General features: G+C 43.9%; 1 protein-coding gene across 11 annotated transcripts in view; it reads right to left on the minus strand.

Annotated features, from left to right (window-relative positions):
• Positions 1-19056, minus strand: part of SNAP91 (synaptosome associated protein 91) — a 92423-nt gene that overhangs the window by 58582 nt on the left and 14785 nt on the right. For all 11 annotated transcript variants that reach the window (XM_069973529.1, XM_069973524.1, XM_069973522.1 and 8 more), the window contains one exon: positions 204-346. In XM_069973529.1, coding sequence (XP_069829630.1) covers positions 204-346 — 143 coding nt within the window. The remainder of the gene's footprint in view (positions 1-203; positions 347-19056) is intronic.

Here is a 19056-nt window from a genome sequence, read left to right on the forward strand (position 1 = left end):
AGCGGTATTCCCATTTCAAAGTGATAGCATATTATTTGTGGTATCTACCCTCTAGTGCCCCCACCGATTCTGAGAATGAAGGGGTCACAACACTGATTTAACAATGACACCCCACCCCCGTACAGAAAGTTGTGACACCCCCCTTGTGATACGCCAGCACTTTACCCTTTAGCATACCCCCATAATAGTGAGCACAGACTTACCTCATTCCCATGGACCATTAGATGATGAGTTGTGACTAAGGCTTTAAACACAACCACCCAGCTGCTATTTGTGGCTCGCTCAAACAATGTGTCTGCCATCTGAGGGATATTCACATTTGTCTCATTGGTAGCTTGTATCAAGTCTGAAAAGCAAGATAGAAAAAGAAATGGAGCCTTATGTTTTTAGTTGTAGATAAAGTCCTGCATTGCTGAACGGACACTGGTATCTGTGCAGCGCCTCAGAAACTCCATCCAATATGAATTATACACTGTACAGGAACTTCAAAGATTGACAGCAAACTCGCAGTACGGTATACTTCCTGTCCTGTAGGACTCCCCATGTGACTACTTCCTACAGGGTGTATGTAACAGTTCCTATGAGTGGTGGAGAAGAGTGTGAGAAGGAAAGAGAATAGAGATAGGTAGAAGAAAAGAGTCTCTCTTATTGGTGCACAGAATCACAAAATACAATACAGTAACCCTTAGGTGACTACAGCTGTGCAACATATATACATAAATAGACATAGTGACATCTAGTGGCAAAACTTATACAATACTTCATCACCACTTTACTTTTGAAGCACCAGGCTTTTGCGAGGGGTGTTCAAATAGAAACACTCGTGGTGGGACACCAAAGAGCACTGTATCAGACTGGAAAGACTATATTTCCTGTAGGACATACAGCAGCTAATAAGTACTGGAAGACTGGAGATTTTAAATAGAAGCAATTTACAAATCTGTATAACTTTGACACCAGCTGATTTTAAAGAAAAACTAATTTGGCCAGAGTTCCCATTTAGCCTGAAAAGTTGTCACGTCATAACATTCCATTATCTATATTGATAATTTAGGCCAAACTCAAATACCTGAATAATTCTGAAGGATGGAATATGAAAGAACAAAGGTAACCATCAAAATTCCAAAACTTGCAGTCGGACAGAAGTTTACATACACCAAGACGACTACCTTTTAATATTTCGGGAACTCTCCAGAGCAGGATAGGTTTTCTATGGGAATTTGCTGCTGCTCTGGAAAGTTCCTGTCACGAACACAGGTGGCAGCAGAGAGCACTGTGTCAGACTGAAAAGAATATACCACGTCCTGCAGGGCATACAGCAGCTGATAAGTACTGGAAGACTTGAGATTTTGAAATAGAAGTAAATTACAGATCTATATAACCTTCTGAAACCAGTTGATATGAAAGATTTTTTTTTTACGGAGTACCCCTTTAACACACCATGGCACTACAAGTACTTAGGAAGGAGGCTTTAGCTTTGGCTGTCCGGGCATGATGGGAATTGTAGTTTTGCAACAGCTGGAGGGCCAGAGGTTCCCCATCCCTGCTTTAAAGGAATAAACTATGAAGATTTGCTTCCCTTTGCCCCTTTCTCAGGCTGCACTGTGCACCATCCTCAGCGTAACAATACAGTTCCATCTCCTGGGCCATTAGCACAATGCTAATAATAGAGACCGTGGAGAAAACCCAGGCCACCAATGTAATGTAATCTCTATATAGAACTCCAACCTTATTCTACAGACATTAGGAGAAATACCACAAGGCACTGCGCACACGTTCTGTATGACAGGCGTCCCATATCTCGTACAATTGGCAATATGTCGCCTAACGTCCAAAATTCTTTATTCGTCTGTGCACTATAAAAACACAACGGGGCCCCTTATTATTCCGGTAGAAGGCCACCATGCTGTGCCATGGAAAGCTCCTCATTAAATATCAGAAAATGTGCAAGAACAGGAACCCAGAGGAGATTTATCAAGGTTAACATTGGTTAACTCTTCCCTTCAATCCCTTTCTATTCCCCATCTAAGGGCTGAAAGCAGCGTCTCTTCATGTAGACCTGGGAATCCATTACTCAGCCTCCAATTACTTCTTATATAGAATCCATTTACATAGTGCAAGCAATTCCCTGATGTAGGCAGCAGAAGCCTGCCAGGAGCTGCCTGCTGGTGATTCAGCAACACTTAGCAATGTACGCAGCCAGCGCAACTCACATAGCAACTGCTAACAGGGCCTCGGAGGGTTAAAAAAGGAAGCATCGCCTCCTTATTATATTCTTAGTATGTCTACAAATAAGATTTGTGGTGAAGGATATAAAGATCTTTCTGCGTCTGTATAAAGAGTGGAGATTTATCAAGCTGTTCACACTGAGCAAAAAACGATGGAGCTCTCCGCCGGGATCAGTGCCCTGCAGTATCTCTATGGAAGGGCATGCGCGACATGTCAATTCTTGAGCGGAGAGGGGAGGAAGCGGAGGCGCACGCGCGCCCTCCGATAGAGATACTGCAGGACACGATGGACCACAGCGGGATTCCACGGTGGAGAGCTCTGCCGTGGAATTCCGACGTTTGAACTGGGCCTTAGGGTAAGATGGTAAAATTCTCCTTCTTGTCCATAGTGACCAATCACAGTTCAGCTTCCATTTTACCAGCATTATATGAGAAATGAAAGTTGATCTGTGATTGGCTGTTATAGACAACAAAGAGAATCTTACTATAAGACAGCTCGTTTTTTGAGATAACTAGAACAATCCCATTAAAGGAGACCTGTCACCCCCCTGCACCGGGGTGACAGGCTCCCACCCCCAGATAGATCCCCTTATACTTACCTCCTTATACTTACCTCATGTCGCAGAATCCCGCTGCCGGAGCCGATCCCGGGACGGAGATATCCCGGTGAGAAGCCGGCAGCAGAGATGAGTCCGGCTCCATTCATTCTCTATGGACGCTGGACCCATCTCCACAGCGCGTGCGCCGGCTTCTCACCGGGATATCTCCGTCCCGGGACCGGCTCCGGCAGCGGGACTCTGCGACATGAGGTAAGTATAAGGGGATCTATCTGGGGGGTGGGGAGCCTGTCACCCCGGCGCGGGGGGTGACAGGTCCTCTTTAAAGTCTATGGGCAAAAAAAGGGCCACAGTTTGCTGAAAAAACTCCACACCCTCAGCATGCTGCGTTAAAAAAAAAAAAAAAACTGTCACAGGCCCTCAAAAACACCATAAAAGGAGAGTAAAAGCCCCCCCCCCCCCCCCCCCCCCACAAAAAAATAGAAAAAAAATTATCTGACTGGCATAAAATAGAACTTGGAATTGGTTTGCTAGAACCAATAGAACTGATTGGTTGCTAGGGGCAACTGAGCCAGTTCTACTTTACACCAGTTTGATAATTCTCCCCCCATGTGTGTGTAAGGCAGATTATAAACTTCCACTGACCTTCAGCTAACATCTGGCTGCTGACGTTTTTGCTAAACAAAAAACACATGCCATTTTTATTGGAGTTTTTCCGAGATTTTAAGGCAGTGTGAAGCCAGCCTTAGGGACATATACATAAACTGATCATTATCCCTGTCCGGCGTATTTTGGATCTGAAGGCTTCTATGAAAAGCTAGCCATACACACTAGATTATCGTTCGTCAAACTCACCAATTTCAGTGGGACCAGCAGACTATCTAATGTGCATGATGGCCTTCTGACTCTTCCCAGGAAGGCAAAGATTGGGCAGTTTTTTTATGGAGACATAAGCCATTGACAGATATGTCTGACTGAGGCTTACCACACTTTTCACAGTAAAGGCCATATTACACAGCACGACATTTGCAGTAAGCGAGCGCTGATCTCCTAGATCAGTGCTCACTTACCAATCCTTTTACATGTGACGATGATCACTGGCGAAGCCTGTGCAGCCTATGCTGCAAGATGTCCACACAGCCCTTGCTGCATACATAGAAAATAATATTTTTCTTACCTCAACGCTCCCTAGTGTCCTCCTGGCTTTTCCCCACTTACCACAGCCGCCGCTGAAGTTTCTGAACCGATCTGTGCAGTGACAGGCTGCTCAGCCAATCACTGGCCAAGATGGGACAGCGCATAATCCAGTGATGGCTGCGGTGAGTGAGGGAGTGTAGACAACTTTATTTTTTCTATATACTTTCATTACCCACCAGCCACACATCTCCTAGTGCACAAAGTGATGCACGGCCAGCAGCCAATCATCATCAACTCCTCGGCTGAGCTTTGCCTTTATTATGTTCCTGTCTGTGGAGTTATGAAAATAATTGTCAGAATGAGATGTAGAAATCAGAATCTTTGTAGCCATCACAGGTTTTCAAAGATTTGAAATTCTATTGAATGCAGTTTTTTTTTTAGTCCGTATCGTCTACCAATTTATGAATTTATGGTGGGAATAGGTAAAAACCCAAATAATTATTTTCTTCCTTTACATAATAAAATAATAATAATAATAATAATAAATAATAATTAATAATCAAAGGTTTTGTTGAATTGCTAAAGTAAGACCTAGCAAAGTTTTGGTTTGGAAGCATGTCATTCGAACAGATCACCAGGGCATACAGCTGTGATTCTTTTTAGCCCGCCGCCGCTGTCCTCTACCTTCACCGTCCGTTGCAGAGCAGCTGCATGCAGGACATGAAGACAGTCACCTGCCACCAACCCCGATGATCCCTTTCGCAGTCACTTGTAAATGTGCAGGCAAGGAATCAAGAGGCCAGTCACCCCATTGTCCCGTACTGCCATATGTACAGCTGCGCAGTCTGCAGTTATCCCATGGCCTGTCACCATACCATACTGTCCCTGCTGTGCAGTACGAGTGCACTGTGGTAAGCTACCCCTGGTGGCCGGAAGCTGCGATACCATACGCTGTCCCTGTTGTGCTGTACGAGTGTGCTGTCATGAGTTCCCCTTGTTGGCCGGAAGCCACCATACCATATGCTCTGTCCCTGCTGTGCTGTACGAGTGTGCTGTGGTAAGCTCCCCCTGGTGGCCGGAAGCCGCCATACCATATGCTCTGTCCCTGCTGTGCATGTGACATGTAAATTCTCCTTCATGGAAAAATAAGACATGCCCAGAATAAGACCTAGCGCATCTTTGGGAGCGAAAATTTATATAAGACACTTTCGGAGAGACACAGTATAGATAGGCAGATAATTAAAATGACTACAAAATGATCTTTGGTTTTACCTAGGACTGACAAGAGTTCTATAGACGCATTAATAATGCAGCCACAATGAAGTGACAGCTTCAGCTCTGCATTCACTAAGCTTCCTGTACTAATAACCAGTGATACATAATAAATCAATTTAAAACATGTGATCAAAGAAAAAAAAAAAAAAAAGAGGGGGGGTTGTCTACCACATTTGCAGATTATTATACAAAAATGAATGGTTTCTGTAATTATTTAAAATTGGTTTCTGTAGTTATTCAAGCATTTAAACAAGTCTTGTAAAAGAATAGGGGAGACCTCACGTCAATGCGTCACCTGCCGGAGTACAAATATTTTGCTTGTAAAGATTTTCTTAATGAAGGCTGATGTGTAAGGGAACAATGGCTGCATTCAGAGGCAGCCGCTCCCGATGAGCCCATAGCGGCTGCCTCCTGGGAAGCAGGCATTACCAGCAATGTTACAGCATCTCTATTACCCTCTACCACATAACTGGCGGTCTGTCTTCGGGCCATATTACACGGAGCGATAATCGGCCAAATCAGGAAAATTTATGTAGAAAAGATGATCAGTCAATGAAACGATCATCGGCTGATCATTTCTTTAGGTCCAGACCTAAAATTATTGGGTGTTGGCTGATGACTGTAGTATAAAAAATAAAGTAATAACTCCTCTGAGGCCTTCCAGAGTTTGCAGCTCCGCCTTCTTTGCACTGACAGGCCGCCGGCCGCTCAGCCAGTCACTGGGCGAGACAGGCCGCAGCCTGTGATTGCCTGAGCGGCCGACACTCTGTCAGTGCAGAGAAGAAGGACACCTGGGAAGGCCCGAGGATACCAGGGAACATGGTAAGGAGAGTTATTATTTTATTATTTTACACTAAAGGCAGGGGCTTCACGGACATCGCTAATGATGTCCGTGCAGCCTTTGCTTCCGGATAGTTGGCCTGTCTAATTGCTCAGTAAACAAGCCCCGATCTAGAAGATTGGCACTTGTTTACAGTTTATGATCGGGCCATGTAATAGGACCCCAACACTATTGGTGTCCGGCTTGTATGGAATCTGACATTACGGATATCTTCATTGTTCCGCTATAATGCGCTGTCTTCAGTGGTGATGCAGGAAAAGAACTGTGTGATCCTTGGCTGCACAACCTGTGTTGAGGGCAAACTTGCCTTATAGTCCTCGTCCACCACCCTCAGCTTACACTAGCTACTAGAGATTAGGGAGCACGCTCGGTCGAGCAAGGTGCTTGATCGAGAATTGGGGTGCTCATTTGAGCTCCGTGCGAGACAGAGTCCCTCATGCTGCTCAGGTTAGGCCCCATTCACACGTCAGTGTCAGTTTTTACTGTCAGGAAATCCTGATCAGGAGACCTCAAATGTCATCAGGAAAGTATCAGGATTTTCTGACAGTAATCCGTTTTTACCTTCAGGAAACCATCAGAAAAAGCCTTCAGGATTTCCTGATGAGAAGAAAAAAAAATAGGACATGATGGAAGATGCAAACTGGATGGTCACAGCTTGCAGAACTACAACTCCCATCATGCCCAGCTGACAGGTCATGATGGGAATTGTACTTCTGCAGTATGTGGCCACCCAGGTTGCAGATCATGATGGGAGTTGTACTTCTGCAACCTGCACGGTCACAGGCTGCAGAAGTACAACTCCCATCATGACCTGTCAGCAGGGCATGATGGGAGTTGTACTTCTGCAACCTGCACGGCAACAGGGGGGGCACCTGGTTAAATACTCCCAATATCTTATTGTTTCCAATGGGGCACGTTACTCAAGTTGAGCACTCTAGTGTTAAAAAAATGCTCAACTTGAGTAATAAGCACTCAAGATCAACTCTACAAGCAACCAATGTGAGGCAGCTCCCCACCGTGTGTAGTGACAGGCACATCCTGTATATCCTGCATATTTTCAGCTTTTGTGAATGCCCTCAAAATATTATAAACCATATGCATTCCATTCAGGTTTCTTGGTTCCTACTTTTTTTTTTTCTTTTTCTTTCAAATCAACTAGTGCCAGGGATTTGTAATTTACCTCTATTAAAAATATAAATTGTTCCAGTACTTATCAGCTGCTGTATGTCCTAAAGGAAGTGGTGTATTCTCTCCAGTCTGACTTGTGGAGGCTAAGAGGCCTGTTCCACGGAGCGATAATCAGCCGTATCGGCCGATTATCACTCTGTGGAATAGAGACAATGATCAGCCAATGATCACGTCATCGGCTGATCGTTTATTTAGGGTCAAACCTAAGATCATCGGGCACCGACTATGCGTCGCTGCGTGGAATAGCGGTGTGCGGCGGGCGACCAACGATTTCAGCAGCACCATACATTACCTAACCATGTTGCAGGCTTCTCCTGGTCCCGCACGCAGTAGCAGCTTCGGAGCTGCCTGCTAGATGACAGAGCGCTCAGCCAATCACTGGCCAGTGATTGGCTGAGCGGTCTGTCGGTTCAGACAGGCCGCTCCAAAGCTCCTGCTGCGCATGGGACAGGGAGGAATAAGGAGTGTAGGAGAAGCCCTGCTACATGGTTAGATAATGTTTGGTGTTTAACAAGGGCTGCATTGGTAATGATGTCCCTGCAGCCCTCGCTAAACGATTATCGGGCCGTGGAATAGGCCCAGTAAACGAGAGCCGACCGGGCCTCATTTAAATTATTGATCGGGCCCTGGTCAGCCTGTGGAATAGGGAACTGGGAATTCTGGGAAGAAAGGATATGCTACCTCTCCAAAAGGAAAGACTGCCCATCTGCAGACAGCCATTCTGGGGTTACTGCCCCTCATTGAGACAGAGCAGGGTTCTAGCTGGCTACTGCTCCATACTGAGGAGGGGCAATAACTAACAGCTGTCTGGGAACTTCATAGCATTTGCCCATTTGCAAGTATCGAAATAAATGGAAAAAAAAAAAAAAAAAAGTACCACGGGGGCTTCAGGAATATAATGTAGCAATATCAAAACTTTTAATAGGTTAGAAAACAGACAGACAGACATACTGTGAACACTTTGTAGTACTATTTTTAAGTGATACTGTTGTTTTTGCACTTGCGTTGGGGGGGGGGGGGGGAATAGGTGAATACGGTATTGCTTTAAGACAATGGGGCAGACTTAGCATGTGGTTATAGGGGATATATATATATACACATGTCATTGTATATGAGAAAACACTGAGCGCCACTGTTCTTGAAATCCTGTGGAGTCTCAGGACTCATTTACATTCCTAAGATGCTTGCATAGCAATAACTTCATAAAGATCGACTTATGTACTGAGACTTCTACAGCAACCTGCGGAAATATATTAAGTGTCAAATGTGGATTCTTTAGTGTTTTCCCTGGAGCCATTCTAATATTACATCCAAGCATAGCCATGTATGCTATCAGCATATCCCATATCAAATGCAGACCAATAACTAATGTGTAAAGGGCAACATGGAGAGTCCGTATTTTACGTTTCTCTCTTTTCTAAGTGTTTGCACGGCTCCTGGTAAGACCCACGTAACCACATCAGCAGGAGGCACCTGTGCACACATGACTAGTACCTCCTATTTTTCCCATTCTACCTGCAGGAGCAATGGTGAGTGATAAGACCATGTTCACACTTGTGTTGCTTTGTGGCAGCTTTCTCCGCCGGCGGTGGTCCTGTGACAGTGGGGTTGCAGGGCCTTTCTATGGCCTCCCTTTCCTGTTTGTGCTCGCTTTGCGGGATTGGTGGTCGCTGACTGACACAGTGGTGAGTTAGTGTAGGGAGTCGTGTGAACCAGGGGACCTGCACGTGGTACATGGGGCAATATGGTTTGATCAAATTATATACCAACATCTTGGCGTTGGTTTTTAAATGTAGTCGAGAGGCATTAGAATCAGCCATAGGTGTGAGGTGCAGCAGCTCCTTTCTCTCCTTGTCCATATAAATGTGTAAAGGGGTTCTTCCCCAACATATCGGTCAATGTTGTTTGAACGTTGGTAGCAATAGGTTTCAAAAAGTTATATAGATTTGTAGTTTACTTCTATTTAAAAATCTCCAGTCTTCCCATATCTATCAGCTGCTGTATGTCCTGTAGAAAATGTTTTCTTTTCAGTCTGACAAAGTGCTCTCTGCTGCCACCTCTGTCCAAGACAGAAACTGTCCAGAGCAGGAAAGGTTTTCTATGGAAATTTGCTGCTGCTGCTCTGGACAGTTCCTGTCTCAGGCAGCGACAGCCTGAAAAGAAAACATTTCCTACAGGACCTACAGCAGCTGATAAGTATGGGAAGACTTGAGATTTTTCAATAGAAGTAAATTACAAACCTATAGGACTTTCTGAAACCAGTTAATTTGAAAGAAAATGATTTTTGCTGGACAACCCCTTTAAATTTCCCTACTGCACTACAGCAGGAGAAAAACTATTACACAGGTCTCTTTAACCTAGATGGGCTGCACTACATCTAGTACACGTCTCCTTACAATATAAAGTCTGGTAACTTTGCTTCATTGTTCTTGTACTGATTGATTATTCATATACATTAGCAGTACAAATCCTACCGCTGCCTTTCACCCCAGCAGGGGTTATTGTCCATGCCGCCATCAAACACGTCACCTGACAGCTAACCCTAAGGCTGTGTGCATACAGTGTTTTTTTTTTTTTTTTTTTTTTTTTTTTTAAGCTCAATAAAGCACAAAGAGAAAAAATAAAATTGTGCTCGTAGCCTAAAGGTATTCATATGCAGCAGATGACATATGATTGGTGCTTGCAAAAATCCATGCATCAGCTATAGTAACAATTAGATGGAATAAATTGAGTCGCATACATTTCTGCAACAAACCTCTCACGCCTGTATCTACCCTGTTTTACCTGAGCTGAAAAAAACACAGCAATTAAGCCAAACGCCATTCCTGGGGTCCCTCCATTGTGTTGCACTGGATGCAACACTATAAAAAAAAAAAAAAAAAAAAAAAAAAAAAAAAAAAACTATAATATATATATATATTTTATATCCAAAAGTAGGTGGACAGTATGTGTAATAGGGTGGACATGGTGTAAAGTGAGTGAAACTGGCCCAGTTGCCCCTAGCAACCAATCAGATTCCACCTTTCATTCCTCACAGACTCTTTGGAAAGTGAAAAGTGGAATCTGATTGGTTGCTAGGGGCAACTGAGCCAGTTTCACTTTACACCATGTTTGATAAATCTCCCCCTTCATAACCCTATTACACATACTGTCCACCTACCTTTGGACCACATTTTATAATTATTACTTATATATATATATATATATATATATATATATATATATATATATATATATATATACACACACACACAAGACCCGATATATATAAGAGGACACTACTCTCAGCTGCATTTATAAAGAATCCTTGTTGGGTTAGCATTGAACGCTGGCAAATAACTAATACATGCAAAGTCAATGTGAACCTACCATATGCTTTCAAGAAAATGACCAGTTGCGCGTAATTCAATTTACTGTCTATAAGAGAGCCCGTCAGAATTTACAGTACGAAACACAGATGGAATACTGATCAGTGATGATATTTGATCTAAAATACGTCTGTATTCACACTGCATTTTTGTAGTCTGTTTAACGGATCTGTTTTTAAATGATTACTTTTACTGTACACAAACACATGGTCAACCGCACTTTTGTGTATGTTAAAATAAAATAATAAAATAAATGGAAGTTAAATGGAAAAAACGGATCCATATGGACTGCACACAATTGCATCAGTTTTTTCATCCATTTTAAATTGGACAGTGGGTATTGGAGAGATTAACACTTTGTTTTCTCTTTTTTGATAAATTTCTGATCTTTTGCTTAAAACGGTCACTGTTCTCTCAATTTCCCTCCAACAAAAACAACTTCATATTCCAGAAAAACAGCTCTAAAGTCTTGTCCATTAGATGTTTCCCTTCTGTACGATTTACGGTCCATTCCCTGTTGTCAGGAGAAATTATTCTCTAGTAATAACCTGAGCAACATGAATTACATGAAGGTGGTGGTGGTGAGGAAGGGGGCATGCCATGTGCCCTGTGCAGGAGAGGGGAAAAGCCTGGGCTCTGTACCTGCAAACTGTAAGGGCACTATCACATGGGACGATTATCGTGCGAAAAATCGTTATATAGTTCGAATTTAAACGATAATCATTCTGTGTAATTGCAGGCAACGAGCGAAAAATCGTTCGTGTTTACGATCGTTGATTTAGATCTGAACCTAAAATGATCGTTAATCGTTCGCTGTAATTCTACGTTCGTTCAAGTTCCGCATTTTTTCACTAATCGTTCAGTGTAATTGCACATTGTCCGTTGTTTTGCTAGGATCAGATGGGAGTAAACGATCATTTTAACAATCGCAATAACGACTATCATTCTGTGTAATATGGTGAACGATTTCAGGTTAACCATAAACAATCTTGTTTGCGATCGTTTATCGTTAGTCGTAAAAAAAAAAATCACTCTGTGTAATAGGACCCCAAGCTTTAGAATACACTGCACTGTCCATACAAGCAGGGTGGTATTTATAAATGGTGCCGCCCTAAGCATATAGACTTAAAGGGGTTAGCCAGCGCTACAAAAACATGGCCACTTTCCCTCTACTGTTGTCTCCAGATTGGGTGGGGTTTTGAAACTCAGTTCCATTCCGGATCGAACGGCGCCAGCACGGGGAAGCCGATGCCGCGGTCAGTTTTCCGGACCGGAACCGGCCGGTGGTCAAGCACTGGAGGTAGGCCGGGCCGCCCCCAGTGGGAGGGAATTCCCTCCCCTGTATGACGCGGCTCCATTCATTTTAAGGAAGCCGCGTCATACAGGGGAGGAAAATTCCTTCCCACTGGGGGCGGGCGGGCCGACCTCCAGTGCTTGAGCACCGGCCGATTACGGTGCATAGAACGGCGCAGTGCACGGGAAAAGGGCCTCAGTCCGGAAAATTGACCGCGGCACCGGCTTCCCCGTGCCGGCGCCGTTCGATCCGTGGCTTCAGGTTAAAGAGGATGTACCTGGTGGTACATCCTCTTTAAAGGGGTTTTCCAGTGCTACAAAAACATGGCCACTTCCCCCCTCTCTTGTCTCCAGGTCAGGTGTGGTTTGCAATTAAGCTCCATTTACTTCAATGGGACCAAGTTCCAAACCCCACCCAATCTAGAGACAAGAGAGGGGGAAAAGTGGCCATGTTTTTAACCCCTTTAGGGTGAGCATGCACCTTCAATAACTGACAGACGAACGTTTGGCCAATATTTCACCAGCTATTGTTCAAGAGAGCCCCATACACCTTAGACTGACTAACGTTTATGGTGTATGGGGACTGTTTATGGCAGATTCTCTATGGATCTCATCACTATACAGAGAAGCGCTGCTGCCCAGGGGCTTATCAGCACCTAATGGCAAGTACAGCTCTGCATACAAGGTAGAGGCTTCCCTTATCTCAGCAGCAATTGTAATCATTTGCCTGCCTTCCCATCACTATTTCCTTTCTGCTCACAGAGCAAACCCAATCTCTCAGTAATTCCTTCTCCTCTACATGCCATCTACAGCGTACTGTGTAACACATTGCAGGCTGTTCAGAGCTTGCTGTAATGCTGCTGCAGTTAAGTTTATTTCATTTCTGCTTATATATTGCAAACCCAGTGCATCAGTAACCCTTTCTCCCCCACATGCCATCTATAGTACTGTAGTGTATAGATCACCAGCCCAGCACAGTGCAAGATTGTTTTCACTATGTCATAACAGTAGTATAGGAGATGTTGTCTGATGATTTTTTTACAGAAGTCAGTGAACTACTGACAAACAGCTCAGCCCTACACCCAACCTCGGAAATGGAGAGAATGAGAAAGAACTAGGCACCATAGAGGAGGCTCAACACCAGCATGGAAAACATTAAGTGTCACTGTCGTTTAATTTTTTTCATTAGCACAGGCGATTTTAAGAAACTTTGTAATTGGGTATATTAGGCAAATCTGCCATTATCTGCATTCAAAAAGACTTTCCCCAGCCCCCCCCCCCCCTCCTTTCTCTTATTCACTGCTCGTTTTTAGGAAATCTCTACTCTTTTACATCAGTCAGGCCCTGTGTAACCTATGGAGAGGGGAAGGGGGAGGGAGATTAGTCAGCAGCAGGGAGCAGAGAACAAAGGATTACACTGTGGCAGCTGTGTGAAAGCAGCTGTGTGAAAGCCGGTATTCAGAGGTCAGAGAGGTCGGTGCTGACTGTCAGAGGAGATAGCCCGGTGATGTAGCTGTAAATTAACTCTTTGTTGTCCTGTTTTGGTGCCTCATCTCCCTCCACCCCTCCCCTCTCCATAGAAAACAATGAAGACAGGGTGGAGAGTTTTAAACTGCTTTTTCATGATAAAAATGCATTTTTCAGCTAATAAACCAAATTACAAAGTTTCTTAAAATCGCCTGTACTATTGATTTCTGCAAAAATAAATAAATAGACGACAGTGACACTTTAAATCCCACTTGTCATCACTCTGAAGTGTTAATTCGACAAAACCAGGCGCAGGCTTTATACTTTTTAAATAATAGTGTAGACAAGGCCTCATCTGACTGCACCCAGTCTATATTATTCCATTATACTAACAGGTACCTTTACATTCACTAATCTGCCCCATCTAAAGAAAGTGTCTACAAAACACAGACTGCAGCTCTCTACTGCTGCTTCATGGAAAAAAGCTAAGCAAAATAAAGACCTGCAGAAAGAAACGGTGACAGCCAACTTATGTGCCCTGCAATAGCCAAGACCATACATCATTCAGCTGCAGCAAAAGGCAAGGACTTTATGGAGATATAACATACAGAATGCAGATTAGCACTAAGATTGCAGCATCAAACCTAATGATAGAGCTTACACTACAGGTATCATCCCAACCCACATGAACCTCTTCTAATTCCATCCATGACAGTATTTATTACCACTGATAATTCAGAAATTTTGCATAGTAATTTTGGGGGGGGGGGGGGGGGATTTCCCTATCAAATAGATTTTCTTTCAGGTTTTCCAAACTGTACATTTATGAGTTAAATTGGTGACTATGTTGTCCCCCCATATCCTAGGAGTGGGAATTTTTTTTTTTTTCCTCTAGTAATAAAGAAGAGAGCAAGAGCAAATGGGAACGTTACCTGTGATCCACGGACCTGAAGCTTCACACAAAGCAACTATCTTTGTTGGTAACACTGAAACCACATGAGATATTAGAAATCTGGTTGCAGCAGGAATCTTTTGACACAATTCTGGTATTCTTTAAAGTGTCACTGTCACTTTTTTTTTTTTTTGCAGAAATCAATAGTACAGGCGATTTAAAGAAACTTAGTAATTGGGTTTGTTAGCCAAAAAATGCATCTTTATCATGAAGAAGCAGTTTAAAGCTCTCCCCTCCCCCCCCCCCCCCCCCCCTGTCTTCATGGTTCTCTAAGGGAGTTGGGAGGGGTGGAGGGAGATGAGGCAACAAAACAGGACAACAAAGAGTTAATTTACTGCTAAATCACCGGGCTATCTCCTCTGAAGTCATCACTGACCTTTCAGACCTCTGAATACCGGCATTCACACAGGTCCCGCTGTGTAATCCTTTGTTCTCTGCTGCCGACTAATCTCCATCCTCCCCTCTCCAAAGGTTACACAGGGCCCGACTAATGTAAAAGTCGAGATTTCCTTATAATGAGCAGTGAATGAGAGAGAGGGGGGGGGCCTGGGGAAAGTCTTTTAGAATGCAGAAAATGGCATATTTGCCTAATAAACCCAATTAAAAAGTTTCTTAAAAAAAAAAAAAAACGCCAGTGACACTTTAAGATGCTACATGTTCCATTGAAAAAAAAACTGCCCTTGGGAGTGAATATCAGGTGGTATCGTGATTATACAATGAGGGGAGTGCAAATGTTTTAGATGAAGTAGGGTGTATACCCAATACATACCCCCTTACTGTATAATTATACAGGTCATCTCATATACTGGAACAGGAGGGCATACTACACTGTAAGGCTGCATTTACACATCCCGTAAAATAGTCTGTGGTCGTAGAAGACAACCACTCACCTTCTCCCCATGCTGGTGAACATGTGAGCCGGTCGGCATGGGGGGAGTGGGCTAGTAGTTGTCCTCCGCGCTCCGGTCATCTCTGCTGCTGGGCGGCTGCACTTTGTGGGATCCGTGCTGCGATCCTCCTTAGGACATTGCGGCACGGATCGTGTGAATGAGGCCTAAAAGTGTGCCCCAAGCTATATAAATGGCAGTAGCTTTTTTTTGGGAGGGGGGGCACAGGTGCTCTTTATGGCCAGCATTTATTATTCACATTGGCCATTTCGTTTGAGAAGACCAATTTTCCATGCTATTTTGGAAGGCCCTCTCAAAGAAGTTTCACTGTGTCCGATTTACTACTTTAGGCTATGGTCACACTTCGTAAGAGACCGGCCGGGTCACGGAACGGCCAGTCTCAGAAAAGATCATCCCGGCCGGTACTGCGGTACTGGCCAGATTATCTCTAGCGCCGCTGAGTTCTGATGCGGGCACATCCGTGCACGCCCACATCAGAACTCCCCACAGCACACTATGGAGCGTACGGCCGGAGCAGCTCACTCCTTAGTGTGCACTGACAGGGTTTTCTGCGGCCGCTATTCACTGAACAGTGGCTGCAGAAAACTGACATGTCAGTTTTCTATGGCACCGCGAGGGATCCCGGATGGAGTGTATACTATGTGTGGGATTCCATAGACGGCAACATAATCTATATTTTCGTATTAATCACGGCTGTTGTTGCAATCGGCAACAACGGCCGTAGTTTTACGAAAATATACATAGTTTGAACATAGCCTTATAATGAATAGGCAGCAATGAGTATTCTGGGTAAAAAAAAATTCTGTTCATATACAGCTTTGGCCTTACATTGGGGAATCCATTACAAGGGTCTGCAGTAAAGATTACATTTTTACTGCATAAAATAACAGTCTACTACATTACTATGGTATACAGAAAAAAAAACAGACAGTTCCATCATTACTAGCAGAGTTCAACCGAAATCTTCTCATTGGTTTAGTTTTCAGTCATTCGGCATTTTGATAACATTTAGCAGTTTCCTCGCTCTCCCCCATGTACACGGCACAATGACGGCATACAGGGAAGACAGCGTGTGAAGCTGCGGCCAGGGGGGACATATGGAGCTGAAGAGTCAGCTGGATTTTATAGCCTATGTCTGGTTTCCATGGGATCAATGAAAGAACATGCTGGCTTGAAATTGAAGCCATGCTAAACAATAGAATTGTATGACCCCCACATAGAGAAATATTCCATCATTTACATACTAGAAATTGGACTCCGTTAATCACATCCATCATCTGTGGCTGCTAGAAGCATACGGTATATTTCTGACCAACGGCTGACATTTACTGGTGTACTATTGGGGGATTTAGTAGTATTAGAAAATCCTATAAAATACATATATTTGTGTAAGGCTGGGTTCACACTGTTCAATGGAAAAAACTGATGCATTTGTGTGCATCAGTTTTGATCCATTTTTATACTGACATTATTTATATATAATATATATATATTATATAATATGTACACACCACGCAATTCAACAGCAACATGAAAATACAGTCTCACTTTCTGTCTCAGTCAGGGGTGGCAGCAGAGAGCACTGTGACAGACTGAAAAGAACACACCACCTCATGCAGGACATACAGCAGCTGATAAGTACAGTAAGTAAATTGCAAATATGTATAACTTTCTGCACCATTTGATTTGAAAGAAAAAAAACTTTTGCCAGAGTACCCCTTTAAAGATCTGGTCACTTCCCACGTGAAATGCTACAGCTGAACTAAGGCCCTATGCAGGATTATGTAAACGTCCCATAATGATTACATGATAAATCGCTCAATCAATAGCTAAACGATTTTGAATGGACTTTTTTTTTTTCTCAACAAACGATTTGCCTTTATATGAAGCGATGAACCGGTTGGAAGATCAAACACTCCTCCCAAAACCACCCAACACAAGTTGAAATAGTTTAAAATCCATTTACACAAAAAGATCTAGGAGCGATCGAGACACGATCAATGATGATTTGTTAACATGCAAATTTATTAATGATAATCGTCCCGTGTAAACGGACCATTAAACGACACTATGAGTCGATGATAGTCGTCATTGGCTGCTCATTGTCTTTGTTGTGGTGCGTTTACACAGGCAGATTTATCTGACAGATTTTTGAAGCCAAAACCAGGAACAGACCATAAACAGAGAACAGGTCATTAAGGAAAGACTGAGATTTTGCATCTTTTCAAATCCATTCCTGGCTTTGGCTTCCAAAATCTGTCAGATAAATCTGCCTGTGTAAACGCACCATTACACGAAGCAATAACCTGCCAAATTGGCCTGATTCAGCAGATTATCGCTCTGTGTAATAGGGCCCTTGGGCCTTATTCACACATTCCTTGAAGTTATCAAGTGATCATGGACATTATAGCCCATTGCTCTCTGTTGGGCTATTCACACGTTTTGTTTTTGTTTTTTATTTTACCCAGCTGCAATCTGTGTCGTGAAAAAAAAAAATAGGAAATGTCATAACCTGGAGAGGACGGCACGGATCCATGTGTTTCACGAATAGTATGGATCTGACATCTGTGCAGTCCGTGAAAAACCATGGATGTGATGTAATCAGTGTAATTTAAAAAGCAGTGAAAAACACGGACACTGATGCAATTACAGCAGTTTTTTTCACCGATCACAGAGGTAGGCAGTGGACTTCATCCATGGACCTGGAAAAATCACTGGACGTGTGAATAACGCCTAAAAGCAATTAACAGCCATATTCAGCCAATATTGGCCGTTACGGCCAATAATGGTTTTGTGTAATAGAAGACAACAATCAGCCGACATGCACAACGTCGGCTGATCTTTGTCTTTCAACAGGCAGAGACACTAAGGGTCATATTAAACAGAGGTATTTTTAACAATTAACGACTAACGAACGAGATTGTTTATCATTCACCTGAAATCGTTCATCCTATTACACAGGGCAATAATAGTTAGTTACGATCGTTACTATGGTCGTTTATTCCTTCTGATCCCAGGAAAACAATGAACAATGTGCAATTACCCTGAACAATTAGTGAAAATACGTGGAACTTGAGCGAACGAATGTGGAATTACAGCGAACGATTAACAATAATTTTAGGTTCAGATCTAAATCAACGACATACGAACGATTTTTCAATCGTTGCCTGCAATTACACAAGACGATTATCGTTTAAATTCAAATGATATAGCAATTTTTGGCACGATAATTGTCCCGTGTAATAGGGCCCTAACGAACAGCCTGGCAACGATCTGCTGCCGTCGCTCCATGTAATAGGGGCAGTAGCAACAGACCGCTGCTGTCTCCTATGGGCTGTCTGACGATCGCCCGGGCAGCCCCACGCAGCTCCCCGCGGCCCTCACCCCCCACCTCTTACCCGCTTCTCACTTGTGGCGTGTGTAATAGCACCAGCAGTGGGTGGGGGAATGAGGAGCAAACGAGCGCTGACCTGACAGGTCGGCACTCGCTTGCTCTCCACATCCCCCCATGTAATAGGGTCCTTAAAGGGGTACTCCATTGGGGGGGGGCACTTTTTCACTGGGACCGGGGACGAGGTGGCTGAGGGAAAAGACCTCCACTCACCTCCCCGGTAACAGCGGCGGGTCCCGCATCGCGGCGCTCCGGTGCCCGGCCACTTCCGGGTGTCTGACGCGGGCCCGAGACATGACGTCTCAGGTCCACTCAGCCACTCAGTGAAGGGGGCAGGGTCTGAGCGTACTTGAAATGGATCCCACCTCCTTCACTGACTGGCTGAGCGGACCTGAGAGGTCACGTCTTGGGACCGAGTCAGACACCAGGAAGCGGCCGGGAACGCGGGACC

Source organism: Dendropsophus ebraccatus, chromosome 6, assembly GCF_027789765.1.
Source record: "Dendropsophus ebraccatus isolate aDenEbr1 chromosome 6, aDenEbr1.pat, whole genome shotgun sequence".
Classification (NCBI taxonomy): Eukaryota; Metazoa; Chordata; class Amphibia; order Anura; family Hylidae; genus Dendropsophus; species Dendropsophus ebraccatus.